Source organism: Aythya marila, assembly GCF_965140915.1.
Source record: "Aythya marila genome assembly, chromosome: 16".
NCBI lineage: Eukaryota > Metazoa > Chordata > Aves > Anseriformes > Anatidae > Aythya > Aythya marila.
Window position 1 is genome coordinate 3,136,824 of NC_139057.1, and position 10,399 is coordinate 3,147,222.

Genomic DNA, 10,399 nt, shown 5'->3' on the forward strand with positions numbered 1-10,399 from the left:
CCACGCGAGACCCTCGGCTCGGATGTGTCCTTGCAGGGGGCAGCAGCCAAGGCAGGGCTGGCCTCGGATGCTCACACCAGAAAAGGGTCCGCAGGGTGCTCACCTGGTGTGAAGGCAGGAAAAAGGCTGGGAAAGGTGAGAATTTGTAACCCTCTTTTCTCTGCCATGCCAGCCTGAGCTGTGAGAGGGAAGATGAGCGATGGAAGCACCTCCAGCTTCACGTGGGGTGAGTGGCTGATACCAGAGAGCAACCAGCCGGGTCAGGGGTGTGATAACCAAGCTTCAGCTGCTTAGAGCAAAGGTAAGGAGGGACGTCAGCACTGGGGCTGTCGGTATCACCATCTCACCACGCCTGATTTAGGGCTAGATGGCCACCAAACTCCATCTCATCACTGCCACCCCCTCCGCAGAGCAGCACCCATCCTGCCACGGCCCTCGGCAGCCTCACAGCTGGACAAGGTGACGGTGGCAGCCCCAATGCCCAGACCCTGCTCTGCACCCACCTGGGGGTCCCGGGGCAGGATGATGCCACCACGGGTGCCTTGGGCAGGATGCAGAAGCGTTTCTGAACATCAGGGAGTGAGGGTGCCATCTGCGAGCCTCCAGCAGATGCAGCACAGAGCTGAGTGTGAGCCTTCAAGGGGAAGGAGGGAGGAAGGAGGGAGAAGACAATTAAATAGCTGTTTTAAATGATTTGGAAGAAGATTAAAGGCAGCTGCAGGTTTTTCTTTTTTTTTTTCTTTTCTTTTCTTTTTTTCTTTTTTCTTCTCTGGCAAGAGGAACCACCAGATTACCTTCATCTCTGCTGCCTTTACAAACTGCTGTTAAGAGGAAACCTAAAAGCTAAATTGATGGGCCGCATTTCTTCACTTTTTATTCCCTCCAGCTGACATCTCAGGAAGGGGGGGGGGGGGGGGGGAGGGAGGGAGGAGAAAAAAAGAAATCAAGTGAATAAAAAAAAAAAAAAAAAAGAAATTATGTAAGAACTGGCAAAACCCAGCAGGCCAAGTGGTTATGTAAAGCAATGAACACAGCAGCTGATTTAATTCAGATCTGGCTGTAAGACGGACCATCGTGTAAATGGCTGGGGATTAGTGGGGCTGAATTAAAGCCCCTGGGTCCCTGGGCAGCCTGGGGGAAGAGGCAGCCCCTTAGGGATGCTCAAACCACCAGAGATGGGCATCACCCCGGGGCAGGTGTCTCTCTCCATCACTGCAGGGATGGATCCAGACACACTCCAGCACCAGCACCTTCATTTTCTCCTCTGTCTGGCAGCACCCACAGGAGCACCGTGCCCTAATGGGACACCTTGCATCGGACACAGCCCTGCCACCAAGGTGCTGACCCGTGCTGCTGCCTCTGCAGGGGCTAACGGCACCCGGGGGGGCTTGCCTGGTGGTCAAAGACCCTTTGTGGGGTCTCTGTGGCCAAAATAGTTCTGTCAGCTTGGCTCAAATTGGGGGGGGATTATCTCTGTGCGGAGCTGTAGCGAGTGACTGAAAACAGGACTGTTATTAAAAGCCATAGCAGGAATTTGGCTGTGACTGAAGGAAAAGAGGCCGACTTCAGCTCCTGCAGCCCCGCTGGTATAAACGCAGCATTCCTGGGCTGAGGCCATCGCCTAACCCTGGATACGATGTGCTCAGAGAGAACTCAGCCCTTGGGCTTTACGCACGGCTGTTTTTTGTGTACTACGAGCAGAGCCCTGCCAGATTGACCCGCAAAGCCCTGCTGGGTGTCCTGTGGGGACGCGGGAGGTGGCGGGCACAGCCCCACTGCCCACACCACCCATGGGGCAGGGGGTTCCCCATGCGTCCCAAGGGTGCTCCTTGTCAGAGGAAGGCATACAGAGGAGTTTGTGACAACGTGCATGGGATTCAAAACTTTCTGGGCCTCTCAGATAATGGGATTTGAATAGATGTCCTTGGAAGAGTGTGTAGGCAGCGAAGCGTTGAGGCCAGGCAGCAGATGATCACAGAAGAGGCTACTCCAAGCATCTGGGGTGCATGGGAACAGATCTGGGGCACCTCGTGTCCCCCAGCTCCAGCACCCGGTCCTTCCTCCCATCCCCTCCAGGTCTGAGGCTCTTCAGCACACTCCTTCAAAGGCATCGCAAGAAGAAAGCAAGCAGAGGACCTCCCTGGGCAGGCAGTTGTTTCATGTGTGGTGCTATTTACTCTACAGATCATCAGAAGTAGGAGCAGGCTCCATCAGACGTAACCAATGGGAGCTGCAGGGTGGGCTGATGCAGAGCAGAACTGCAGCAAAAAACTGCAGCCCACCAAAACCGGTGAGGAGGGCCACAAAAGCTCCCAGGGTGCTTGCCAAGAAGTTCCCCTATGGAACAAGCCACCTGGAGCCGATGGGGCTGTGATGGTTTGTGGAGGCTGCTGCCACGTGTTTTAATAAATGGGTTCACACCAGCTGGCCGTGCCAACAAAGCACCAGCGTGTGTCAGACACTCTGCCCAGGCACCGTAAACAGCAGGTCTTCTGAAAGGAAGGAGGAAGCACTTCCCTGCTGAGACTGAAAGGTTGCAAATGGCCCTGATGTGGTGTAGGGAATGTTCTGCAGCAATGCCACCCGAGCTGAGGCTCTGCCATGCTGTGAATTGAGTTAGGGGCTGGCAGGGAGCTGCCCGCACCCCATCTCCACTGCCTCTGTAACCAGGATTCATTAAAATCCTCAAATTTTAGGTCAAGGAATTGCCTGGCTTTGTGCTGGGTGCTGGGAGCTGCACCAGGATCGCGGGGACTTCTTTAAACTTCCTCTTACCCCAGGTTCACTGAGGACCTCTCTGGAAAAGATCTATCAAGGTAAAGTAAGAAGCACTACAGGAAAATGGTATTTGCGCTCTGGCCATTCGAATTCAGACCTTTTTAAAAGACAGGATGGAGAGTGCATGGTGCTAGCAGCACATGGGGCAGTTGCTCATTTGTCCCCTGCTCCGGGGAGCAGCCCCAGAGCCAAGAGCAAAACCACAACAGCCAAAACCACAGGTACCGACCTGCAAAGGAACAAGGCACCAACCTCCTTCTGTCTTGGAGCTCTTTTTTCTGGTGCTGCCACAACGAGTAGCTTTTACAGCCTCCTCCAGTTGAAGTGGCATGAAAACAGTAATTTGCTTGTATGGAAATGGCTTTGAGAAGTGCTTAATTTGTGTGGGAAAAAAAAAAAGAAAAACACCATCAAATTGGCTGCAGCGTGCGAGAGAGGACGTCTGCCAGTTAAAGTGTTAACTAGACCTAAATGATGCAGCTATAATGGACTTATTCCTGCCACCGTACCCCAAACCGATGCCAATATTCAAAGCAGACATCCCTAACCAAGAGAAGTAGCAGGCAGGCTTGGCGCTGAGGAGCACAGAGCAAACCAGGTTTGCAGCCTGATTTAGGATGCTGCAAGGATGGTGATAACCAAAGCCGGGGCTTCTTCCAGTGGCTGTGCAGTTTTAGTGGTACAAGCTAAGTAATATGAGCAAAAATCTAATATGCCAAGTGCTATTTGAATAGTTACTCTTCTTTTTCTTACTGTAAAGGAACCTAATTGTCTGCACAGCCTAGCTTTCCTTGGGGTTGTCCTTTACAACCTAAAGATTCAAAGCCAATAGTGAAGAATCTTTTCAAAGAGAGACTTAAATTAACACCCTCAAATATTCATCCTGGGAAGGCTGTTCCAGTCCAGGGAGGAGCGTGCTCCTGGGCTTATCTGAGCTCTCAGTGGGCTCCGAGTCTATAAATGGCTACATTCGCTCTGTTTGGGGACTGGCTTGCAGTCAGTCACCAAATAAAACCTCTTGGAGAACTGATGGTTTCCAAAAACATCCCCGTTTGCTTTAGACAGTATGCCAAACAGGAAGAGTGAAATATGTTGAGTGAGTTATTACCAGAGATTTGCCAGCTTGAGCAAGTGTATCACTGCTCTGCCTAATTTAAGGACAGAAAATGAACACAGAGATGTAGAGACCTGCTCGAAAGCAGCTTCAGTCCTCTGCAAAAGTCAAGGGCTCCGACTTTCAAGCTGCAGGACCTTTGTGCATCACTCTCCCACATCACCACTGCCATTTCTCACAGGTCTTCCATTATTTGCCTTTTTTTAAACCTCTGCACAGCGTACCAGGTGCAAATGCCTGGCCACACGCTGTGCGATGGTTCCCATTAATGCACTTCAGCCCTGACTTGCAGCTGCTTTGCTTATTCACTCCGGAGCCCTCCCCAGCCCGGGCCCTGCTTCTCACTGTGTGTGTGCTCCTTCAGAGTCTGGAGGAACGAGCCCAAGCCCTTAAATAAGCTTCCCATCTTAGCAAAGCCCCATTTCAGATCCCCTGAGAAGGAAAGGCATGATGTTCACCCCCCAAACCCCGATAGCTCCCCCCAATAATCACCTCCTTTTTACTTTTAAATTAAATCACAAGTGAACTTCAAATGAAACACACAAGGAAAAGCCCCCAGGCAAAGTTCACATTCACGTCTGCCTGCTTCTTCCTTGGGCAGCAGGACAAGGTAGATCCTGAATAATAGCAAGACTGTAAAATATGTTGAGAATTGTTTAAACTGTAATCTCCGAAGACGTAGCTAGGAAATAATCCGCTCTCTTTAGCCCTATCATGTTAACACAGAGCAGGAGCCTAATCCTAAAAGGAAGATGAGTGGAAATAATGCATTTCAACCACATTGTTCTCAAATCAGACGGCTCACATCTCCTCAGAGAATAGAGAATTTGGGTTAAGCACACTGGGCTGCCACTGGCAAAAGCTACAGAGCATGTACAGGAGAAATACAGCCTCCAGGATCTCAAGGTAGAAGTTAGGTACCAGGACGACATTCAGGGGGAAGTCAGTGCTTTTGGTTATGGGGGCAGAGGTGGGAAACTTGGAGAGACATGATTAAACATCTAACTGCTCCAGGCTTAAACCTACCTGCTTGTACCCTCACCCCCTTTTAGCAGGAGAAAGGATTCTGGTTTGTTTCCATTTGCGTTCCCTCCCTTTGGCTGCAGGAACATCTCCAAGGCGTCAGTACACTTGCAGTTTTAAACTCTAATTGGCTACTGATTAAACCCACCTAAAATTCATGTTCCAAATAAAAGATTGAGGAGCTCTCACATGTAAGCCTGGTAGCGGAGGAGCTGTGGAGATCGGCGTCTTGCTCTTTCCACCTCTCCTTCCGCTCCTCTTACATTTTTCAAGCCTAATGCTCCAGTGAACAAATGCTTCGAGCCCTCAGAGCACCGGAGCGCTGCAAGTGTTGAGGCTGAAATCCTTCCCACGCCTGGGAGTGTTCGATTTAGCAGCGTGTGGAGACCAGCAAAGCCTTCCCGAACTCGGGAAGGGGGCTGCTGGCTAAACCAGCTATGGATTGCCCTGAAACAGCCAAAATACCAGCTGCTGGCTTTGAAGGTGCCGTTTCCTTTCCGAAGCCTGTGCTTGCACCCAAAACTTTCTGACATCGGCGTCTGGTGCTACACAGAGGAAAGGAGCCGTGGATCAACCCAAGGAGCTGGGAGGGGGAGGAGAGGCGATTTTATTTCCCCTGCTCCTGCTGGCCCCTTTCCAGCCGGAGGAGAGGAGCTGCAGGCGATGCTGGGGGGGGAGATCTGTGCATTTTTCTGGCAATGAGCTGCCACATTTCGGGGGAACCCGAGTGCTCCTGCTCCGCTGCTGTCAGAGCATTGGCTGCACAGTGGAGCAGGGCTGGGGTACCCCGGGGTGTGCGGCTCAGGGGGGTCCTGCTCCGGGACTGGGTGGGCTCCATGCACTGGGACAGCTGCTCTGGGGGGCTGCACTGTCTCGGGTTGGTTTCAACCCCATGCAAGATTTATCCCAGTGTGGGATTAACCCCTGAGCAGGCTCACAGCGAGCAGAGTCACCCTCTGACCCCTTAGCCCTTCTGCCACCCCAACCCTTAGCCCTGCTGCCACCCCAAGCCAGGCTGTCCCATCAGGGCTGCTGGGGTCCCCCCTTCCCAAGCTGGCTCCCCCCGTCCCAGATCCCCATTCCCCTCCTGGCTCTGACAAATCTGGGCTCTCAGAGCCCAAGAAAGGAGGCAGCTGCCCGACCCCAACCACTCAGGATCCCCGTCCGCCTGGCTTCTCACCTGGATGACCATCTTCAGCGTGGGGGCATCCAGGATGGTGGTGCAGATGAGTGAGTCCGGATCGTGGTCCTTGGCGTAGATCTGACCCATGGTGAAGATCATGGGGATGGCGAGGAGGAAGGAGGCGATCCAGATGCAGCTGATGAACTTCTTGGTGCGGCTGCGGGACATGATGCTCTTGGCTTTGAAGGGGTGGCAGATGGCCATGTAGCGCTCCACGCTCAGGCTGGCGATGTTGAGCGCTGTGGCGTAGGTGCAGGCGTCCCGCAGGAAATAGTAACCCTTACAGACAGCCCCCCCGAAAGCCCAGGGGTGGTGGACCCAGATGAAGTTGTACAGCTCGATGGGCATGCAGAGGAGGAAGATGAGGAGGTCGGAGAAGGCGAGGCTGGCCAGGTGGTAGTGCACGGTGCTCTGCAGGTTCTGCAGCGACTTTTTGCGCACCAGCGTGTACGCCGTGATGGAGTTGCCCACCGTGCCCACCAAGAAGAGAGCCAGGTAGATGACGGTCACCATGACTTTGGAGTAGATGTCGGTGTTGACGTCCAGGTCCTCCTCGTCGGGCCCTTTGGGGAGCAGCGGGTCGGAGCGGTTGGAGGCGTTGGTAAAGGCGCTGGGCTGAGGTCCGGGGGTGCCTCCGGGGGTTGAACCGTTTGGGTGCATCCCGGGGCAGCGTCGCCCCGTCGGGGGCTGCAGCTCGCCGGGAGCCTCCGCTGCGCCCCGCCGGGGGGACTCGGCCGGTTTTAAGGCTGCGGGGAGGAGGCGCCTGCCCCTCCCGGGCTGCCGTGCGTGTGTGCGTGTGCCCGTGGGTGTGTGTGTGTGTGTGTGTGGCAGCGGGGGACACGCACTCACCCCCTCCCCTTCTCGTGTCCCCCTCCCGGTTCCCCCTCCCCTACCACCACAGCATCCTTCCCCTGGCTGCCCGGCTGCGCGCAGCCCGGCAGCTCCGGAGCTCTCCTCCTTCTCCCCGCAGCTCCCCGGCTTCCAGATGTGCCCTGGCAGGGCAGGAGCCTCCCTGCACACGCACACATGCACACGCACAGCCTCGCCGGGAGGCTCCGCTCTGCAGCTGCCTTCCTTCCCCCCCCAACCCTCCCCCGGTCCGGGGCCGTCCCCTCCGCTCGCCTCCCTCCTCCCCAGCCCCGCCGCCGCCCCAGGGTTTCGCAGCCCCAACCCCAAACGGAGCCGATGGGGAGGAGCAGAACGGCCCCCCCCGGCAGCTGGGTTGGGGGAGAGGAGGTGCAGAGCCCCCTCTGCCCAAACCGGACCCCCCCCTCTACCCCCTGCTCCCTCCTGTATCCCCTCTTCTGCATCCCGTGCAAAGCCAGGCACAGGCGGGGCTGCAAGCTGGGGGCTGGCAGGGGGGTCCAGAGGGGTCCCAGCACTGCTTACACCCCCTCTTCTTGGCCCCTGGGAGGTGAGAAGCACCAGGGATGCTCCATCCCGCCTGGACATCCCCCCTGCTAGCCCCCATTTGGGGGCATCCCCCCCACCTTGCTGCTTCAAGGAGAAATACATTTTAAAGAGGGAAAAAATAAACACCTACAGATATCTCCTTCTGCCCTGGGACCTCTCAGCCCCATAGCACAGTGACAGCACCGAGCTGCTTTGCTTTTGTCCCCCTCCCCATGACTTTTCCCTTCTCCCACATGCTCAGCTTTGGGGTGTGTGATCTCTCTGAACTGTCCTGTTGCAGGGGCAGTGATGCGGAAGAGATGCTGAGGGTCAAAGGGGGATCCTCCACACCAAAGAGCCCCCAGGACGGGCATGGCTGAGTGGTCTGCTGGGGGCTGCTCCCTGTAACACCCCAGCGAGCTGCTCACTCAGCTGTCTCCACGATAAATCTCGTTGCTACTGCACAGAAGCTATCTAGGAAAATCCCATCCAGGGAATCCTTGATTTGGTCAAAGACGACCATAATTTCTCCCGTGTATTCATGGACAGATGCTGGGTTTCCAAACACCAGTGGGCTCCGAGTGCACCTGTGGACTGCTTATCCATTTGATGCAAGAAGTGCTCTAAACCTGGTCAATCAAATAATGGCTGCATGAACACAGTGGCCTTCACACAACCATCCACCAAGAGCCAATATTCCTCCAAACTTTCCTTCTCTTAAATCTGGCTGACAGGGTCACCATGGAAGGCTGACCAAAACCAGATTTATTTAGTCATGTGTAGTCATACAAATACGGAGAGAGATGTTTTCTAGCCCTCATCCCACACTGGTTTAAAGAATGACTAATAATCTCTTAAAACCAATGTTCCTTTCATTTAAAAGCCTCTGCTATGAAATGTCTGTTAGCAGAGAGCAGTTTGCCAGGGCTGGTGTTCCCAGCTGCTCTCACCCCTTGCTCCTGGTCCTTGGACGGGTTCTGGGGATGGATCAAGAATATCCCAAAGAAGGAAAGTGGGACATGAAACGTGGTGGGTTGTGCTCACCTACTCTTTCCAGGGGAGAGCTGCAGCTGGGGTGTGTGCCCAGCATCCCTATTCCTGGACCCCCCAGCTGGGGGGAGCTTCTGGCCCCATGATCCAAGCCCAAACCCACGCTCCTGCACTAAAGCTCTTCTCCCCCAGAGGCAACGAGAGAGTTCCTTTGGGATCCTTGTCTATAACGAAGAGTTATTGTCTCTTCCTGGCCCTGTAACTTCATTTTGGCCTTGTGGAAAGCAATTGCTATCCCCACAAACAAGCTACCCATCTGCTGGTCTAATTTTACAGTGTGTGTGTGCACGTTTATATCAATTGCTGTCTGTAGAAAGGCTCTGTTTTGGATCCTGTTGCCTCATGTTGCTGCACGCAGACAATGCAGGCACGGCTGCTTACGAGGAGGATGTGACATCTCCTTGCTCTGTCCCAGCAGCTGTCCCCGAGTGCTCAGTGAACCACCTCCTCCATGCCAAGTGCTGGCAGGCAATATCAAGAAATATAATTAAAAGAAAATCTCAATTACGCTCTGAAATATCAGCTACCTGGAATCAATGCAGCTGTTGATTTACAGTCAATGCTCTACCAGGCTGGTACAGTTTGTGTCTGTTGCCAAATCTCTCCTTTCTTAAAAGCTCGTTGGAAGGGTACCTACCACCTAACGAACAGGCTGAGGGCTCCAATCAGTAAAGGCTTCAGCAGGATGTTTCTGGGAGTTAATTAATTTAGTACATCCTATTAATTCCTTGGCAAGTTTGGCTCAGCCACACATGAAGCATTCCCACTAGCATGGGCATGTGCATCTGCTCTGTTCTTTTTTCTTGTGGATCTGGGTTTATCTCATGGTCTGGGATAAAAGACATAAAAGACTCAATCATACAAGATCCCAAGACCAGTCTCATGGCTGCTGAAGGTGTCCTGTGGTTACAGGTGCCTTGTAGTACGCTGGGTGTCTGGGGTCAGGCAGACAGGGCTAGGCTGGCTCTTTTTCGGGTGTCCTTAGCAGATGAGGATACCAAGATGTTGCTCCTCTCTCACCACAACTAGTTAGCCTGCACCTCTGGTAGAGACCATCTGAGGGCATGGGCACACGACTAGATGTGAAATCATGATGTGGTTCTCAAATGTAAACCAGTGTTGGAAAAATTACCACCAGCTTATCCCAGCTGAGATGGAGTTTGCTGGCTTCCCAGAGTCTGACTTCCGAAATGCAACCCTGCCGTTCTCCATGCTAGAAGAGTGGTCCCCTGTAAAGAAGAAAGTAAAATAAAGTCTTGGTCTTTCTCCAGATGGAAGGGGGTCAGCCTCTCCCCTGTCTTTTCAGAAAGTTTTTGTCCTGCCTTCTGTCCAGGCAGAGGTGATGCTGTGCCAAAGGAAGACACCAGCCCTGTTCCTGCCTCTCCGTGGAAAACATCTTCCCAATGCACCTTCAGTCTCCCCATTGCTCGTGTGTGGTCTGAGGGATATGTGCACTCCCTTCCTTGTGTGGGATATTGAAACGAATGCCAAAACTCTCTTCACAACTTTGCCGCTGCTCCCTGCAAGGGTTTCATCGGCATTCTCCTTCAAGTAAAAGCAGAGCCAGAGATGCATCGCCCTCTTCTTGTGCACCAAAGCCTCCAACCTAAATCCCCGCTGTTTGTTTCTGAACTAGCCGACCTTTTAGCTAAGCTGGGCTCGTTTTAATATATTTTGTATGTGTGTGTCTGTGGCTTAAAAAGGAAAAGTATCGTGGAAACCAACGGGAGCCTGATCTCAAATGTTACAGCAAGGCATTTACTTAAAATCTTGCAGGAAAATGTCACCCAAAGACCTTGTCTATTAAAACTTCCTGGACTTTGAGCTGAGGGTCCCACAGTGCCCAGGATATGAGGCCA

General features: G+C 53.4%; 1 protein-coding gene across 1 annotated transcript in view; it reads right to left on the reverse strand.

Annotated features, from left to right (window-relative positions):
- Positions 1–7,016, reverse strand: part of NTSR1 (neurotensin receptor 1) — a gene marked incomplete at its 3' end in the record, with an annotated part of 46,152 nt that extends 39,136 nt beyond the window's left edge. Inside the window, exon 1 of the mRNA XM_082773054.1 lies at positions 6,096–7,016. Within this exon, the coding sequence (XP_082629180.1) occupies positions 6,096–6,758 (663 nt within the window). The 5' untranslated portion in view covers positions 6,759–7,016. The remainder of the gene's footprint in view (positions 1–6,095) is intronic.
- Between the last annotated feature and the right edge of the window lie 3,383 nt (positions 7,017–10,399).